This window comes from Chelonoidis abingdonii, chromosome 4 (genome assembly GCF_003597395.2).
Source record: "Chelonoidis abingdonii isolate Lonesome George chromosome 4, CheloAbing_2.0, whole genome shotgun sequence".
NCBI classification, from domain to species: domain Eukaryota; kingdom Metazoa; phylum Chordata; order Testudines; family Testudinidae; genus Chelonoidis; species Chelonoidis abingdonii.
Window position 1 is genome coordinate 126,529,985 of NC_133772.1, and position 20,624 is coordinate 126,550,608.

At 38.6% G+C, this 20,624-nt stretch overlaps 1 protein-coding gene across 1 annotated transcript in view; it reads left to right on the forward strand.

Moving 5' to 3' along the window:
* The first annotated feature begins 3,323 nt into the window (after positions 1 to 3,323).
* LOC116819946 (protein TUNAR) overlaps positions 3,324 to 20,624 on the forward strand; it is a 32,994-nt gene continuing 15,693 nt past the window's right edge. Inside the window, exons 1-3 of the mRNA XM_075064614.1 lie at positions 3,324 to 3,856; positions 11,366 to 11,501; positions 12,278 to 12,569. Of these exons, the coding sequence (XP_074920715.1) occupies positions 12,531 to 12,569 (39 nt within the window). The 5' untranslated portion in view covers positions 3,324 to 3,856; positions 11,366 to 11,501; positions 12,278 to 12,530. The remainder of the gene's footprint in view (positions 3,857 to 11,365; positions 11,502 to 12,277; positions 12,570 to 20,624) is intronic.

Here is a 20,624-nt window from a genome sequence, read left to right on the forward strand (position 1 = left end):
ATTCTGCCTTTAGACAAGCATGTACAGCTGCCATTGACGTCAGTGGGACTCACGTGCGTGTATGTGAAGACAGAACTTAGCACCTGGTCTTTTGTGATATTTATTCATATTATAAGGTTAGACCATCCTTTCCATTTTTTTACGGAGAGGGATGAAAAGAGCAGGAGACCTGGTACATGGCCAAAAATCTTTGAGGGAAGGAAGCTGAACCTAAGTAGTGAAGTCTACATGGATGCAGCTCTGCATGTATTGTGGGGGTGTAGCAGGGGGATAACTATTGTCTGTGCCATCATTATCCAGCAGAGCAAGGTGTAATAGATTCTAAATAAGCACATAAGTCAATGCTTAGAAGGTCAACATTAACTTATGCAGAGTCACTGTTTCCTGGGTCACTGGCAGTGGCAGTTACTTTCTTGTGGTCTTATCTCCTTGTTGCATATGCATGGTGGCATGGTGAGATCCTGGCCCCACTGAAGTCATTGGGAGTTTTGCCATTGACTTCACTCAGGCCAAGATTTTATCCCTAGGGTCCACAAACCTGCTTCACCACTTTCCTGCCAGTATACTTTCCAGAGGAAGGGGAATAGCAGCACCTCAGGCACCCAGAAAGCGTATATTTGAGCCTCTCCTTGGGTGCTGAACCCCCTCACACTATTACTGAATTTATATGTGCACACACAAGCAGGCACCAGGCAAGGGACATAAGTTGAATAGGTGCAGATCAAGAAACTTGCAGTCTAAATCCAACACTGTAATTTAGGCCAAACCCCACTGCTGTCAATTAGGTTTGTCTTAGCAAGAACTGTGGGATTATCTATATCTGATGTGCATATTTATACAGAGCGCAGCTGTAAAATATGTGTATTGTTTTCCAGGTGAGATTCAAATTTGAAGGCCTCCACATAGTCATACAGAGTAGCTCCATACTCTACCACAAGTACACTTATTGAAATGGTCACACATTTTTTTTTTTCTGTATATGGTGTTTGCATTGAATGTTCAGGGCCATATCAAGCCCTGCCATGGAAAAATGAATGGAAGATCTAAACAATCAAACTCTGAGTTCACACTTCTCAGGTTTTGCATGGTTTAATGCCATTGGAGAAATTTTGTCCCTGAAGAATTTGCAGGGGGTTGTATGGAAGTGAGGCATTTTCCTGTGGTCCTGGAAAGGCAAGAAAAAGCAGGGAGAGGGAGAAAGGAGGAGTGCCAGTGCATGTATTTTGGGGCAGTAATGGGCAGTTTGGTGTGTCCTAGCACTGCATGATGACACCAGAGCTAGCTAACAGAGGTCCTGGTCCACAACCAGGAAGTTGACTTTGATGGGATTTGGATCAGACTTTTAAGGTCAATGTTTCAATTGCTTAAAACCAACCATCACGGCCAGATTAGCCAAAGTGCTCAGCACCTACAGCTACCATTGTGACCCTGTCAGAGTGTGTGGCCACCCCTCCTTGTCAATCTCAGAGGGAGGCCATGCTCCCTCACTCTCCCATCCCTAGAAAGGCAATCTGAAAGGGGGAAATTACCTGTCTCTGTCACCTAGGCCCTCTGAGCTGGGCTGGGCGATAATCAGTCTCTGGGCTCAAGGCCTCAGGCAGGGTGGAGCCCCAAACAGTCTAGGCCCTGACACAGGGCAGAGCACCAAACAGTCCAAGGGCTCCGGCTCACAAGCAGGTCAGAGCAGAAACTAGTCTAGGGCATAATGTCCTAGCCTTGGCAGACAGTAGACCAACACAGGTGTCCTGGCCTCAGGTGTGGAGGTTGCTGCCCAAGGGGTGGGGTTGGCAGCAGGAGGTAGGGGGACCCGGGCCCAGCCTACTCCACCAGGTCCCAGCCCAGTGCTCTAACAGCGGCAGAGTGTTCCACCACTGGGTCAGCAGGGAATCCAGCCGCAACACACTGACCTGGATTCAGGCAGCAATGCAGATGGACTAGAATCAGCTGTCCCTGGGCAATGTCCTATCCTCCGCTCTGGGTGTACCTGGATCCCTGCGATGTCCTCTGTTACGCCAGGGTACCCCAGCAGTAGTAGTTCCAGCAGCTCTGGAATCTTGGGTGAGTACTTCAGGCAGCAGCAGTCCTCCTTGGCCTCCTGCTCCAGCAGCCGGGGAGAGGCATCTGTCTTCCTCAGCAGCTCCAGCCCCAACTGTGCTGCAGGGCCCACTTTTTGTACTTCCTGTCCCATCCCAACACTTCGGGCAGAGTGGGTGTGGCCTTCCTGGCCCCATCCACCGGGGGGGGGCAGGCGGGGGTTCCTCCCTGTCAATCTCAGAGGGAGGCCACACCCCCTTGCTACAGACCCTGATGGCCACATTTTCAAAAGAACTCAGCAACACCCAGTGTGCCTAGTTAAAGCTGACTTGGTGAGCATTCATGTATGTTTTAATTGGTAACCAATGTTCAGCTACTTCCCCAGAGATGCTGCTGGATGCAGTATCTGTCCCTTAGCGTTGCCTCACCCAGTCTCATCCCCACTAAATTTGTGGAACCCACAGAATGTTTTGCGACAGGTGAGGGATGATTAGCTCCACAACTCTCCATTTGGCAGATTTTGGAAAACAACACTAAAAGGGTGATGTGGAAGTCAAATTTGTGGGGTTATCCATGGTTGAAAGAGGCACCTGAACAATTTTTTAAAGCTGAAAAAGTCGTCTTTTTATCATGTTTGGATGAATTACAATTAGCCAAGTGGAATTTTACCAAACTTTAAAAAAAATAAATGAACAAACACCTCATCTTTAGGGTAGAAGAACCATGAGACATTTCAGCTCCAAAGATAATTTTGTTTAGGAACGCATGTTAACCAAATTAAGGATTTGGACTCCGAGATGCAGTGTTCCCTGAACTCTCATTGCCATCTCACTCCACCTGGTCCAGATATGGCCAATATTAGGAAATCAGGCATGTGTAATTTAGATCCATTCAAACCTTTCTATTCAATAGTCTTACAAAATGCCATAATCCCCTTTATATTGCAAGGTGGTGACCAAACTCTCATTGACTTTGATGGGAGCAGGATCAAGCGCAGTATGTTATATAAAGCCTGGCTTTTCCTTGTCTCTCTCTCTCTCTACCAATGGTATTTGCAACAAGAGCAAAGCTGATCATTTAATAGAATTCTTTGCACGCTGGCTACAGTGGTAGAATTAACTGAGTAACTACATATACTGTACTTTGCCAGAAAAGCCTGGCAGATCCAACAGATTTTTACTTTGTAAGACAGATTTTGCTATATTTGTGCTTTTTTTTTCATCTCCCCCTGAGGAGTATAAACTCAAAGCAATCACAAGACACCCAACCTTGCCTGCTGGTACCTTGTATCTTCTTCATTCCTTACCGCTTCTCTAGCCATTTGAATCATCTTTTTAAACTGTCTTCTGCTCCTCAGATGATAACTCTGTCATTTGGAAAAGGCTAAACATGTAAAAGCATTTTCATTTCTGTAGCATTCACTTTCATTTACTCTCTTCTTTCTATTCAAGTCAAGCAGCACAGAATGCTGCATAAATAGCAAAGCCTGTACTACATCCAGTTTTGAAGTATTTTTAAAATACAATATTGAAAAAAGAAGAGACAAACTGCAAGGAAAATGCTAAGCTGCTCTTGAGCCTGATGACGATGTGCGTATTTTGTCTTGGTTACCTGAGCAATCTCCAGAAGCTTGAATGGATTACAATAATATTCTAACAAGGCTGCAGGCATCAGCAACAGCTGTCATCTTCAGAAGAAGATAAGAAATGGAAGAATGTAATTATTTCCATGTAAGCTAAATTCCAGTAGCTGACTGCCATGATAGGGAAAGCCCTGAAAACTTTGCTGTCTTAAATGTTTTGATCTCATATAAAACAAATAGGTAAGTTTTAGAGGCTTCTGTTTTAGTGTGTGAGTTTGAGTGGAAAAATGTGTCTGATATGGATGCAGATTGTGTATTATTTGGATGCTTAAATATGCAGCAGTATTTTACATGTTGTCATCTTCTGTTGGTCAGGTTATAAATCCTCTCCCTATAGGTTATAAGATTTTGCTACATTGTTGTCTTCCATAATCAAGAATATTAAAAGAAATTCCTAACTAATAAAGGTATTAAAGAACCTGCATGCTTTTGTATATTATAACGGGTAGTTGTACTTGAAGTAATGTTAGCTGTTAATCTAAATCTGTGCCTAAAATTTTTTTCATCACATTTCTGCTTGCAGATTGGACCTTCCTAGCTGTTTACCACACAGTTTGTTATCTAATTAAAACAATGTTAATCATTTGATAGAATTAATAACCTATATAGATGTGGCTTTCTGTTAAACCTTCTCTTCAGATGGTTTTGATTGAATAGCTCTTCTGAGTAAACTGTTTTCTAAACTGAACTTTCTTGTCACTTTAAATTTGACAGAAGTTCTGCATCTTGTATCATGTTTCAGCTTGCAGAAATATTATAGTAAGCAAGGAGTTTCCTAGCCCTTCATTGGGAATGTATCCAAGAAAGATAATTTTTTTTTTTCTTCTTCCTTGAAAGGTCAGCTCTTCTCTTTAAATGTTGTCACTGAAGCTCTTCTAAAGGTGGGACACACAGTTTCTTGGCTTTTAACAGAAAAGATACAGTTATCATGTTTAAAATATATATCTCTTTGACCATAAATCAATTGCTTGACAAGTTTTCTCTTAATTAACATGGTTTCCCTGTCATCTGAGAATATCTGCTAGCTTTTAAAGCAATTATTGTTATTAATGGGGAATGTCTTAAGATGGATTTCTTACTGCAGGAAGATCTACTAAACAAGGCAACATTGGGTTGCATTATTAATATTCATACTTTTTAAAAGGCAGTAATTATGCTTGTTTGCAGAAATCAATTAATTTAAACTGTGTTTTCCAATTTGGCTCTGATAATTAAAACCAAGCATGCTGGCAGAGAACAATTATACATAAAAATCTATGAAAAATTAGATGTGTAATTGACAGAAGACAGGACTATTATCACTTTCTCCCCCGTATAATAATTTAGTATAAGAGCATGAGAAATAGCTCTCATTAAAATCTCAGCTGCAGAGTAATCCATGAAAGGGATTGAGATATTAAAACAGAAAGGATTTAAGATGTGCATACAGTGTGGTTAAATAATTAAAGACAGAGAGACACTAAAGAACTCAGACTGAAAAGAAGGAGGCAAAAGAGAATATTCAGAAAATAGGTGTGTGTTTTTTTTTCTTCTTCCTTGTCCTTTTAAAAAAGAAAGGACACTGTTAAGTGTCATGGGAGTGGTTTTTGTTTGTTTGTTGGCTCTGAGTGGGCCACTGTGAATCCCTCCTCATTATTCATTTGTATATCTTTGCAAATATTCATCTGTGGACTGATAAACAGCGTGGTCTCAGAAGAGACAGACAAAGGACTCGAGTCAATTTTCACAACAACTCAAGTGTATTTGCTATAAGGTTTTGTGATGGAGGATTTGTTTTGATGACGTTCAGCAGAGGAATGCTCATAAGGGTGCCTCCGCTCTTGGCAGAAAACAATTCTGCAGGCATTAACTAATTGCTTGATGAGGCTTGCTCTTAGGAAGCAAAAGAAATAGACTAGAGCTGTGGTGGGTTGGTTTTTTGTTTTTTGGTCTTGAAAAGGGAATTTTGGAAAGGAATAGTACATTTAATAGCAATGATGAGAACAGATACTTTAAAAAAAATATCTTATACTGTATCTCTCAAAGTGCACTTTTTTTTCTAGTACCATTTTCCTGCAATACACTTACCCCTGTTTTCAAAGTATTTAATGATCTTTAGGGAATACCCTGGCTAACATGAGGTATTCAGCCCTGCAAAGAATTTATAAAGCAGCAATCAAAAGTACTAGTATTGAGGTCCCAGTTTATCAATGAAAATTCCACTTGAGTGAATGATATGAATATATAATTTTCGTTTACTTATCCCAATACTTGGGGGATACCCCAGTGAAGGAAATTTCCCCTTTTTTTTCAAAAGACTGCTATTGCTTATAAATGAATATGAAAAAGAAACACTTTTTGCTTGTCTTTTATGTTTATGTTATTAAGCAGTAATATCATTTAATACACACAAGAGAGCGTAACTAAACTTTAATAGGACTAATTTAGCTGATGCCTGTGTAATCCTTCTTTAACATACTGTAATGTTTTTTGCCCAATGGGTATATTGCCAATTCAGAAATAATGTGCATATTTATTCGGCAGCAATAACTGTTGTTCTGCTTAGCTTACTTGAGAGCTTTTCTTTACCTACTGTGAATATGCTTCTGTAGACAAGGATTTCAGGCAAAGGAGTGTCCTTGAGATTCAGTGAAATCACGCATTGCCTGTCCTGTCATATTACACAGCTGTACAGCAAGATTATGTTTTTTTTCTGATGAGCTTCAGCTATAAATAGAGAATATGCAAACACATCATTGCATCTCTTAGGCCATTTAAAGAATGGTATCTTAAACTCCTATGGTGTCTTAACATACAAATTGAACCATTTTATGTAAGCGACATTAAATGCATTACTCCGTCTTTCTTCATTTGGGGTAATATGCCGACCAGTTTGGTATGAAAAAGAATACACCTAATAATAAAAGAGGGCCCAAATCTAGAAGTCAAATGGAGTTTTGCCGCTGACTTCAGTGGAAGCAGTGTCAGACCCCTCCTTTTGATGCAGAAGTTTGATTCGGCGCTGCTGACCTAGAAAGATAAAATTCGTCTTCCTCTTGTTAAATTGCGTTTTAGCACAAGATGTCACTTTTAAGTCTGCTGGAACTGAAATTGAGGTGTTAGCAGTATTCCACTGATGTGTTTTGGAAGTGTTTTTGAAACAAGGATTTTCTTTTCAAAGAAAAAAACATTTATTATATGTATTTACTGCATGCAATATGCCTGTAGCAGTAGTTAGATATTCCGATATCTGTGTGCCGGGATACAATTACTGTATAATATGCTAAATTCTGCTTTCAGTCACACCAGCATAAATCTGGAGTATCTTTATTAAAGCAATGGGGAAATTGCGGTTTTATACTGGTTTAAGTGAGAGTAGAACGCAGCCCAAGAAGCCTGGTTCTGCTTCCAGTTACTCGAGTGTAAATCCGGAATGAATTCACCAAAGTCAGCGGAGTTACACCAGTGTAAAGTCAATGTAAGTAAGATTAGAATCAGACCCATTACAACTACATTTTAGATTAAAGTGACAAAGGTAAAAGTAAACCCATCAATTTATAGTCATGACCTGGAGACTTTTTTTTTTAATCTTTTATTATACACGTTACTTTTCAAGTTCCAGTGCAATAGCATTTACTTAAAGGAAACAAGAGCATGGATCTAAAAGTAGACAGGGAAACTACAACTGATTCATAATGCTTTGCATCTTACCACTCTGATTCTCCTCTAACTTGCACCAGTTTTTCCCTGATGTAACTACATTAATCTTCTTGTGCACTGGCATAAGTGAAAGAAGAATCTAACCTGTTACCATATGGAATGCAGATACAAATAAGAACTACAATAATAATATGCTAATTCATTTAGTACTTGCTTTGTTATGTTTTGTTAAATTTAAAGGTATAGTGTAATATTTTATTGAACATTTATTCAAAACAAAGTCAGTTATTCTTTAGATTGTTGTGAAAAGAATGTATTACACAGGTAAATATGACTATACACGTATATTTTTTTCAATATTCTCACGTGGTCAGAGATTTTCCTGTTAATTGCTGATTGCAGTCTTCAGATGAAATCACTGAAACTCAGATATCTTAGTATTTAAACTAAAAAGGCAAAAAATAAATTTGGTTGGTTTTACTGAAATAGACAGAATAGGAATAGAGATATGAGATATTGAAAGGTCAAAGTTAGAAATATTTCCAGACAACTTCTGATGTATGGATTACTTATTTCACATACTCTTAGTTAAAATTCAACATGTATTGTAAGTTGCACATATTATTTAATACCTAATGATTTCCATACACTCTACACACCCTTTCAAATATTCTGCAAATGATATTGTTTTTAAACAGGAAATTCAAGGAGTGAGAAATGACAATGATTTTGGCAAGACTGTAATTTACAAGTGGCAATGAAATGGTCTCTTTAATGTATTTACATTTGATAATAGTTAGAATGAAGGTCGATCTTTTGGTATTCTAGGAACTGCTGGTAGGGTCAAGCAGGAATGTGGCAGGGAAGTGGATGGAATTGGAGGAGCGGCTAGGGGTTACCATGCACTGCTTTCTCCTGCCACTTGAATCATATTATGCATGAGTGCCACTGGCATGCTGCTTGGAGGAAATCTGGAGTGAAATTGTACCTCTCTGGGGATGGGGACCCAGTAAGGATAACTGTTAGAACAAAAGTACGGAGGTTGTAATGATGATATTGAAAGGATAGAAAGTGCAGGGAAAGATAAACTAAAAGAAAGTGGAATAGGAAATGAAGCATATACTTTACCAGAGCTTCTCAATGCATAATAATACGTAGCATTTATATCCAGTGACAGTGACATTCAAGACCTATGCAGCACTTTTCTGAGGGCTGAAGTGGAACTTAAGTGGTTGGACTGGTCCTTTGCATGGGGTTAAATTTTATCTGTAGTGCTTTGCATTTTCTAAATGTCATACAAACATTAACACCTCTTGTCTTTTCTCACTGAGGTTTTTTCTAATAATCTGAAGTCTCCAGATTCTTGTATGCCCAGTTGGAATCACCAGTTGTTGCCTTGTTTCCATTTATAGTTATTTCATTATATTGCTTTGTCCTTCTGCTGCCTTTCCTTAGCACTTTTGATGAAATTTGCCTCTGTGCAGAGAGCTAGCATACGTTCCACTTGAACCCAGCTTCCTATAAAGAGAATGGATTTCACCGTATAGAAATAAAATACAATGTAAAGTATATAGAAATACCAGCAGCATATTGCCATTCTTCCCAAAGGCCTTGGTGTCTGTAATAAAAACAGATAAATACATAATAAACTGGATAACAAATGTGTGATGAAACAATAATAGAGCAATCACGACTGATAACTAATGGCTATTGCCAAGAACTATTCTATACTCTGTATATATTGAGTTACTTTCATGCAAGCTCAATGATTTATGTGCACAAAATAGTCAGGGAGACCTCCCCAGCTGTGTCTGTTCCCTGGGCTGAAATCTTGAAGAATTCCCCAGACTCCTGGGCACATGTTTTCTCCTCCTCCTTATCCATTTCTATATTTTTTAACCTGACAATGTACTCTTTGCCCAGTCTGTAGTTTTGAGAATTTAGCGTGAGGTCCTCTGTGGAACTTCATAAATCATTATACAAGCTCACAATAAAGATCAATTTCCTTTTTTCTCTCACGGTCTCCCATTACTTCTCCATCGCCTCCTGTCTTCCTTCTGTATAAGCTTTCGGTTTCTTTCAGAAAAGCAAGTGGCATGTTAAGCAGGATCAGCACAGTCGCATCCCTGTCTGGCAATGGATCTAATGGTTTTCCCTGGTTCTCATGCTCTTCCATTCTGTGGACCATTTTGTAGGAGAGAGATTAACTCATGAACCCCCCCTTTCCCCTCTCATTCATACACATGCACCCCTATATGCACACGTTACCAACCCTACTTCCTTTCCCACTACACTTTCTGTATGTTCTTATGCTCTTTTGGATGACCAGACAGAGAACCTTGGGCAGTAGATGAAAAACCATTGCCTTATAGCACTGTAGCACTTTCATTGGTGTGGGTATATATGTCAGGGGGTAAAGGCCAGGAAGCAATTTAAGAACATACGGAAGTTTCAGAAAATGTTAATGAATTATTTGCTTCAATCACCACAACAGAATATCTATGCTGTCAGTCTTACTCTTATCTGGTAATAAAGATGAGGTACTATCAGAAATGGAGATATCAAAAGAAGAGGTGATGTGACAAATGAATAATGTGGAATTGATTATATAAATCTGTGGCACTTAGGTGGAAACTGTGTTCAGTTCTGGTTACCCCGTTTCAAAAGCTGAAACAGAGTGGGTTCAGAGATAGTCAGGGAGAATGCTAAGAGGCATAGAAAAACTCACAAAGTAATATATCAAGGCCCAGCATAACAGAGGATCCACCTCCCCCAGGCCATGAGCACAAACTTCACTGTTCTCCATAGCATGGCCTTGTCTCCTCTCCACCAAGTAGTCAGCGCTTTATGCAGCACAAAGCAGGATATATGTGGTAGCTTTTCAAAAGGGAATTTTATGTGTCCATTTATGTGGCTGCATATCACATAGTACTTAAGACCCTGCTCTTCCTAATTGTGTGACTTTAACTGAAATAAATAGCGGATCTAGTTTATATCTTTGATAACCATCACATGTAACACATCTAGTATAGGATTTGATGGGGCTTACAATGCCTGTAAGAGTGGGCCAAGTCATGAGGCCATTCCGTGTTTTCTCAGTCCTTACTCAGACAATGGAAGTACTTGTCACCCTGGTATTGCTGTCCCTTCTATCTCATACTCCTCAGTCTGATGCAGAATTTTGGCCTTCCTTATTAAGGACCCAATCCTGCAGCCACATTGAAAACAATGGTAATTCTTCCAAAGGAGCAACTGCTGGAATGCCCCCTAAAAGGCAATTTTCTATAGCTTGTCATTGAATTATCCAGTACTGTTGGCTTAATGCTCAAAAATTATTGGGAAAGCATTTGTGCTGTTTTAAAAACTACAAGTGAGTTAGCTCATGAAATTTTGATCAAATTAACCAGAAGATTGAATAAACCGGTGACAGAATTAAGTTGGATAGCTCTGAAATGCAGACTGTTGGAAATACATCCAGAGAACTGCAAGCCCTATCTTAATTTACAAGCTCTCCTGGTCAGAGAATGTGTCTTACTCTGTGTTTGTGAAAATGTACATACGGTACCAGTGATTGGAAATTACACTAATGTCCAATAAATGTGATTGCAAGAGCATGGCCTCAGCAGTCACTGCTTGGTGGATGGTCAATAGTATAGCGCATTTTGAACCTGCATGCAACTATAATTATGAAAGTTGCTCATTGCTTTAACTAAATGTTTTGCAACATGCATATAGAGCCAGAGGATTAATTCAGTTTTGTTTTTAATGGAATGCTGTAATTTAGCTACTCCTTCGTCCCTCCCACCCCAGTTCATTCATTTCTCCCTCTGCGTGGATCAGTTTTCCTTTGCCAAGCCAGCCCTCCTGGCCTAGAGTGCCCCTGTCCATAGGGGTTGTAGAGCCAGAGGAATCCTCTTGTGCGGCAGCAGCAACATCACTGTCAGCATGAAGCAGGGCTATTCAGCTGAGTCCTGTCAGTGCAGCATGAAAGGTAGGAGGGCAACCCACATCCTCTCCCCTCTGCATTAATGTGGGCTTTTTCCTTTCCAGTGCAAAAATTTGCCAAGGTTTCCTGCAGGGCAACTGAACATACAAGTGCGGAGAGGTGGAGGTAGGAGAGAGACAGAAACCATGCCCTCTGGATCTTCGTCTTTTCAGTGCAGCTACTGCTGAGGCTGTGGTGAAGGTATCAGTGTGACTCCCCAGAGTTAGTTGCTCAGCAACTAGAATCAATTAACATGCTTTGCAAAAGGTAGAGGGGAAGCCGAAGCTGCTGCCAACGAGAAGGTGGGAGGCTCAGGGTGCTTCAGGATCCCACTCAACCTCGTCTTCCCTTAGCCATTGTCCTTTAGCTGTTCTCCTTTCCCTACTAGGGCGACCAGATGTCCCAATTTTATAGGGACAGTCCCGATTTTGGGGGCTTTTTCTTATATAGGCTCCTATTACCTCTCACCCCCATGCCGATTTTTTATACTTGCTATCTGGTCACCCTATTCCCTACAGTATATAGATGCCCGTTGAACTTAAGGCATGATATCTCCTAAACTCTCCATCTTTAGGGGCTTTGCTTTTATACTTAATGTATTCTTTTATTTACTTCTTTATTTTTGCAAGAATTCTCCAAAGCTAATCTAGAATTTCTAATGCCCATGCTAGTTGGGAAAAAAAATGGATAGCTGATGTCTTGGTAAGATGGTTTCAAAGATTCCTTAAGATTACAAGGGTTGGGAACAATGTGGGAATCAGAAATGTTTGGTTTTGATTGATTTGGTTTGTTTTACAGTAACCAGCTCTCCCTACATGATGAGATCAAATAGATCATATTGCTTACTGTGAACCAGATATATAGAGAGGGAGAGAATGCATTATTTTTTCTTTGCATAGTAATTTCAGGGCTTCAGTAAAGTGTTTTTCTTTCTTTCCCTCCCCCTTCCCCTTTCTTTCTTTGATTTTTCTTTGGAGTCCCTCTGACACCACATGTCTGGGAATGAAGAGCTTCTCAGAGCTGATTGGAAATGGCATTGCTGTACTGAAACTTAACTGGAGGAAATACATCTTCTGAAGAAGAAAATATAATGCACTTTAAGGATCTGACTTCTGGTGTAAAATTCAAGCCTAGAGAAAACTTGCCCGCTTTATTAAGAAGAATGGGTTGGACAATCTTTTTCAGTTCCAAAGGATATCTGAACTCCATGCTGAGCTTAATCTCTGCAGCATGCTCTGTGCTTCTCTTCTCCTCCTGATGCACTGCATGGTAAGACCTTTTCCTTCCTTATCAGTAATACTCTTGGTATGCTAAGAGTTAAAAACAAAAGGAAAAAAATGTTTTATAACCTGGTTGTTTTCAGGACTGGGGATCCTGATCACTACAGCAGTTTTCACTGACATTTTCTTTCTTATGTCCAAGTGTGTGTGTGTGTGTGTTTGTGTGTTGTCAATTGTTCATTGAAATGGGTTTCAAGAGATTTGTTTCTTTGTAAAAATTTCCAGACTAAAGTTGCCATTCAAGAGTCTTTTTTGACATTTTTCCAAGGGTGTGGGGGTGTTTGTGCAGGATGAAATATGCCATATCTTTCCAGTACTTCAGCTGTGTTTGACCATACAGTACTGACGGCTAGAAGACAAAAACAGAAGGTTAAAAGGGAAAAAAACCCAACACAACTATATGACCAGGTTTCTAACAAGTATTAGTTAAGTAAGTAAAAGCTATAGCAGGGTCTTGAAACAAATGCCATTTTTTAAATGCAAGATTGTAGGGATGATAGATTCTCCTCATTTTGTTCCTTGTGGGCAAAGAAATGTAAAGTGCACAATTGTGCATACACAGATGCTGGGATTAACAAATGGGGTGTGTGAAAATGCTGTGCTTTTAAACATTTCAGAAGGTTAGAAATAAGTTGCTTGACTAGTCCTATAAAATTACTATTGTAAAATTAATTCATAGAAAAGCTCTATGTGCAAATTGTTTCATAGGAAATTATTTTTGTCATGTGTTAATAAGATTGTTGATGCTGATTGCAAATGGGTACATTACTTTTCACGAGGCTGTTATTTGGCTTTGTTCATCTACAGTTGTAAAGTGCTTTGAGACCCTTAGGTGGAAGGTGTTAGAACCTGCATGCGGTGTTACTAATCAGCTATTTGACCTGCTAGTAATGCTACGGTCAGGAAATCACTAAGCAGAGCAGAAATCACAATCCCTGGGAAGGGAAGTGCAGTTCAGTTCTTCACAGAACACAATTCCCTTGGATCTTCATTCTGAAAATCAGGACAAGATTAAGAGGTGAAAGTACTCATAGGCATGTTATTTCCCTGAAGGATGTTGTGTGACTGGGAACACGCTCCGTCCTTCTCCACGCTGGTTGGCCACTGAGGTTTGGGAAAGACGGAGTGGCCACATCTGGAGAAATGAACTGTAAAAAGGATCTCACGCTGCTCTCGTTTAAATCAATGGCAAAAGAAAAAACAACCTTGATTTCAGTAGGAGTAGGATTGGGCCATTAGTGGATGTGCTTGGCAGATTTCATGTGACTCAACAATGTAACTGGAATGGAGGGTGATGGTTTCCTAGCAACAGCTCTAAAAGTCAGAAAGGCTCCAAAGAGCCAGGCCAGGCCAGATCCGACCCTAGGCCAAGTGATGCCAGGATAGTTATAAACAAAGCTGAAGACATAAAAATCTGACAGATTTGCCAAGTCTCACCAGTACAGAGGAAGGCTCCTTTCTCATTTTGGATCAAATTTTAAGGCAGATCTTAACACACCTCACTCTTTTATGATGAAGAATTTTACACGGTTTGTGTCAGAGAGACCCTGCAACTATCACTCATTCAAATTTTCACAACTGGAGGTAGCCCAGATCATCAGAGCACTTTCCTGAAATCTGACAGTACTCAAGAGAGCTTACATTGATTACAGAAACAAGGGTTGGGCCCCAAATATGCACATACAATGAAGTAGATTTTCCTATATTTTTCTTTTTAAAATGTACTGAGAACAGGGGTCATAACTAAAATCATTTAAAACTGGAAAAATGCGACTGCTATGCTGTTTTGCAATCCTCACTCTTGCAAGAAGTTCTTATTTACACAAGTAGTCCCTCTAACTACTCATGTGAACAAAGGTTGCAATATTGGAATCTAAATATGGGTCTAATCTTACAAATTCTTACTCATGTCAGCAATTCATTTGGAATCAATGGGACAACTTGTGAGTAGATCAGTAAAGGTTTTTTAATATCAGCTTCTTTGTCATGGCAACCAAATTATTAAGCTTTGGGCATAATTTGTTTCAGTTCTTAACAAAGTCATTCTTTCTTTTTCCCACATAAATCTTTATTTACCATATAATTAGGAGAAGTAAAACAAGTTAAGAACAGATTTTTCAAAGTTTTTCAGCTTTCTTTTTTCAATGTATTCAATAAAATTTCCTCTTATTATTGGTCTAGAATTGTGAGCAAAATTTTCTAATTTGAATAATTAACTGCCTTATTTATTGTCATGACACTATTGAAGATATTAGTGAGGATTATTATGGATTTCCACTGCAATCCATCAAGAAAAAGTGCACCTATTAAAAGGTGTTCCTGGATCTGTATAAGAACATGGTACTGTTAAACATAAGTCGGTTCTATATGTTTTCCAGTAAGTTAAATGTATTAGTTTCTTATTTATATTTAATAACTAGTTATTCGCTAGACTCTTGCATATATTTTATCTGTAGGGTATGGAAATATAACAATGATTATAATTATAGTTGCATACAGAATAAGTATGTGCATTGACACACACAAATTAAACAGAGCATATACTTTTTCACATTTCATTTTACATGCTTACAGGAATATGTATTATTAGTATAATTATTATAAAACAAACAATTATTACTTGGTTCTAACTAGCAAGGAGTGGGACATTTCCAGAATACAAAGAGTACAATAAAATGTTGGTAGTCAGTTATGCTGTAAAAATTTGGGGAGAAAATCAAATGTTACACTATACGTGGAAATCAACCTTTAAAATGTATCATATCAAATGTCAACACTTAGCAGGACTGTTTTTTTTATTCCTAAAATAACAATAAGACATATACTTAACAAGACTAAGTGTGATCATGTTGTAGTTGTAGTTGTAAGGACATACACTACTTTGACACAGAAGCTTTTGTACATAATACTGAAATCTTCATTGTCACTTTTTCCGAAGTTCTGATATCAGTTGGTGTTTGTTACTGAGATTTAGAACACACTGTCTACAGTGCCATTTCATCCATTTACTTTAAGGCCGTTGCACAGGGGCTGTATTTAGCTTACCATCTCACTATGTATTCTAAAGTTGATGAAATCTAGAATCTTAAAAAATATGGGTCTGATTCTGCAAAGACAACTTCAATTAGTCCCTATGCATGTAATTGTTTCCATGGACTTTCATGGGATTACTCATTGGACCCTGCGTTAATGGGGCTGCGATCCTATATATTGGAACTATTTTGTATACTTACTGCATAGATTGTATTCAAGAGGTATATACTTAATAATACAACACATATCCGATTTCTATGTATGGAATGCCTTTCCCAGACCAGGTCATCCCCCACAGTCCTCATTCAAGTCCCTCTAAAAAGCTATTTCTTCCACAAAGCCAACAAAAAATAATGAGGCTATGACTTCCTTTTGTATGAACAGGAAAAAATATGTACGCAAAGTTATCCCAACCTCTGGATTAGAAAACTGTAATTTTCATCCCAACGGAAATTACATTATTTGAACGTGTTTGTCCCAAATCAGGACAAAGTGTTCTTTGCAGGGAAGGATTGTCTTTAGCTTTTCGTATTGTACACCACTGAGTACATCATCTGCATTAAAGAAATATTAATGATGCTGAATAGCAGCCAACATCTATTTTAGGTCTGTGGGAGACATACATTATTGTTATCATTAATTATTTTTATTATTGTAGTGCCTAGAGTCTCCAATCACGTGTAGGACCCCGTCGTGCTAAGAGCTCTACAAACATACAGTAAGAAACAGTCTCTACAGCAAAGAATTTGCAGTCTTAAATAGACAAGACAAACAGAGAGAGAAAGGAAGTATCACCACAAGACTATCCTTCCTTTCATTAATTTTCCTCTCAATGATTTGCATTCAGACTTTTAGATTCATAATTTTAGTGGTTTTTTTTTTAGGTAGCAGATATGAAAGGGAATTGCAGATATATACTTTTAGTGTTGGAATAAATATGTCCCGGGTATTTTAGATCTCTCCTAAAGCATTCCTTTTAAATATAAATGCTAATTCTGTAATTGATTTACTGTATATGGGTGTCAGGTCCTAGATTCAGTGGAAAATTTGCAAATAGGATTTTTCTATGTGGGCTTTATCAGCATGGGGGGGAAGGCTATGCAGGGGTGAGAGAGAGGAGAAACATCCAGTTGTGAAATTAAAAGACTGCCCATTTATTGTCAGGAATTTGTACAGGACATTATTAATACAGTACTTGTGCACAAAATGGTGGCACAGAGAATAAGACAAATAAGAGATGTTTTTAATCACCTCATTGAGACTCCTCTATCCAAGGTAATCTTTCAGATTTTGTTTCCTTTATCAAAAGGAAAAAAAATAAATGATGTGACTAAAAACAACTTGATGACAAAAATACATCAGAGACTGAAGAAAAAACACTTTGTCATCTTAATACCATGCCATAAAAATATTTTATCTCTGGTGGGAAAAGTTCTCTGTAAATATGTCAGAGTTTTGGAAATAATTCCACAGCCATATATCCCTGAAAGCATAAAGGCATGTGCCTACCTGAGTGAATGGGGATACCGCTCCACGTGTGACTCAGCTACAGAAGATGGAGAATGTTATTCTTATCCACATTAACTAGACATGAATTAATTAGGAGAGGGAAAGTTAATTAAATAACTTTCTAGCCGGAAATCACACACACTGAATGTAATGTGAGTATTTTATTCCTGAGAAGTATTAAGTAGAGGAATGGAAACATGCACTGACAGGACAATCACACTCTTTTGACATTCCTAATTAGTTTACCGTGGAAGAGAATATAAAAGAATGTCTGAATCCAGAATGCTCCTTTTAAAAGTCTGATTATAGGTCGGAGCAGAGATATTTGATCCAAAATATTATTCTCTGTGTTTAATGTATGGAGCTCAGGGCTGAAAATAAGGATACTGGTATTCTGTTCTCACCATGCCACGTCACCTTGGGCCAGTTACTTAATATTGCCTTGGTTTCCCCATCTCTAAAATGGAGATAATAATATTTACTATAATTATCCTAAAAGGAGTTATGAAAGACCTATCCAGTTAAATTTAGTAAAATATTCAGAAGTCCTTGGATGTAAAGTTCTGTAAAAGTACTAAGTATTAACATTCAGCCCAGTTGATGGAAATAGGACCAAACTTAAGCAGTTGAGGTACAAGGTGGATGTTAAGTGGGAATAATAATAAGAAATCTGAAGACCAACCAGACAATCAAGACAAACAATAAGATCTTATTTAAGAAGATCAGAAGTTGAGGCCTGTAGAAAAGTTAGTGGACCACTAGGTTTTAAAGATAATAAAAGGTTGCAGAGAAGTTAAATGATGTATTAATCTTTACCATAGAGCAGGATGGAGAAATACCTGTCCCAGGATTACTTCTTAAAGACAAAGGACATAGATGAGTCGGATATGAGAGGGGGCCACACCAGCATGACCTTTGTAAATGTAAATCATGCCTCTATAACTTGATGCATGCCCAAGTCTGTAAAGAAAATGATGTATTGTGCACTCTTAAGACTCCTGACACGTTTTATCAGATTCAGTAGTACCTTATTTCACAAGTCATCCCATAAAAATCAGTGGGACTGTTCGTGGAGTAAAGTGCAACTAACTCAAAAGAAAAGTATCAGAAACTGTCCCTGATAACAAATTGTATCAGGACCAAGTTTGATGCTTGAAAACAAAACCACATTTAAATTTGTGGAATGCAAATGTCAAGACAGTGTATTTTAAAGTCTGATTCATGTATTTTTTTCATGTGTACCTAAATCAAAAAACAATTTTGTTCAAAATTTCAGAGTAGCTCTGTGCTGCAAAACTAAACATAGTTAAATTCCCTGCAGTAGGAGATTTTGAGAGCATTTGTTAAAAAATACTAGAAATAATGGCTTTTAATGGAATACCCATCTTGAACTTTATTATACTGTTGCTTCCGTGATGCTAAAAAGAAACACAGCCTGTTCCCTATCCCCATACACTGAAGATCAGAACAGTAGCCTAAAGGTCATCCATTCCACTGCTGTCCTTTCTGTTTTGTTTCCATGAACCGATGTTTCCGAGGCTCGGACATGCCATATTAAAGGGTGGGCATTGCATCAAAGTGCAGTATGGCTTGGTACAGATGGATGCATTCTTTAAACACTGCAACATTTGACAGTGTACATTGTAACTGCTCCTTTGGAACCCTTATAAAGTATTGTTACTTCAATTCTTAATATGAAACTGTTAACAGTATTTTTGACATGTGTTATAACACATGCTTTAGAGCACTACAGGATATCTTGTCGTTGGAAACACCCCATAGGATGAATAGTGTTAGTGAGTTAGTGCAGTTGAGCTTATGGAAGTAGACTTGGTCAGTCCCATCTGATCTGACTTATGAGGTACTAAAAATCCCGCATCTGGCTATGCATTATATTATTAGCTGGTTTCCTTTCCCAAAGGGAATTTCCCCCCCTGTGATTAATTCTGTAATGCATTTTAGCATACAGTGGACTAATTTAAGTCCTCATTGACTTCAGTGTTGTTGCACCTGTGCACAGAGAACAGCATGTAAGCCAGTATATTTCGTGTAAGATGGTTGCTATTCATTTTAACAATGAAAATATTGAAGTGGAGCAGTGTAATGAGCAGAGATGTCTTGAACACCTGTATTTGATTGATTCAGTTGGAGTGAAATTCACCCGGGTACAGAGGAACCATGCAAAGCTCCTTTCACTTGAGCACTATTGTGGGATTGTGCGGGAGTGGGGAGAGGTTTGCATGTGTGCATGTGTGGTAGGCAGACCATCCTGCATGTGAAGGCTTCCACACCCAGGGTGCCATGTTGGTGGTTTCCACCCTACTCGCATTCTCCACCATAAAATGACTATATTTCTACCTCTGTGTCAGTTATAAACAACTGTAGATTGGGTCAGCCAACAGATTTTGTAGGATTCACTTGCATTATTTACTGTATTGTTGAATGCTTGAAAAAAATGTTCAGTAAAACTGAAAAATAAAAGAAAAGTAATTAAAATTAAAAAAAAATGAAGCTGAAACAGGAGTAAATCTTCCTTAACTGGAGGATGATGCAGCCAGTGGGATTCCAGTTTGGTGTTTTTGACAGCTAAAAGAAATAGAAAAGCAAAAATTAACAATTACAAGTCAGGACAGAAAACAGAATGAAGGTAGCACACAAATGTAGTTGAAGGGGCTGAGGGGAGCATGGCTTTTGATAGATGACAATATGCCTTTTACAGAGAGGTGTTTGTAGAGCACTTATTCTTCAAATCTCAAATTTTCTGTGTACTAATTGCCATCTAGCAGGAGTGAGGGAGAAGGAGCATGTATTTTACCTGGCTATGGTGAAAATCATGTAATGGAATACGTCTGACACTTGTGCACAGGATCTCCCCAACAGTGCATACTCTGTGGAGAGGAGTGTTTGTAATTGGGGGAATCCATTTAAACAGAAATAATAATGAATAATTAATATAATATCTAGCTCATATATAGCACTTTTCATCAGTAGGTCTCAGTGCTTTCTCAGAACCATAATATTTTGCACTTCCATACTGACATAGATCAAAGAGTCTCAATCAGTTTCACAAACATTAATGAGCCTCAACACCTGACAGAGAAGTCCACGACAGAGATGACACTAGATGCCATCTCTGACTCCTAACCTTGTGCATTAGCCACAAGACCATCCATGTGCATACTAAAGGCAAACACATATGCTTTTTGACAATATTTTCTTGAGCCCCAGGGATTGTAAGGCTAGTTAAGCCATTTCTAGAGTGGGGATGACTTCATCAGCAGGCGGAGTGTCACCTAACTTCCATGGAAGACATTTAAGAAGGCTCATACAGGGGCCCTCACCAGCAGCACATGTCTGGAAATAAATTTCTAACACTTTTAGTCTAGGTTGTTTGAAGTAAATTTTGACAGTGTGCTGTACTCAAAGGGGTGGTTCTTGGATCATTCCTGTGTGGGTTTGAATTGTACTGAAGATCTCTGAGAATTGAACATCCCAAAGCTTT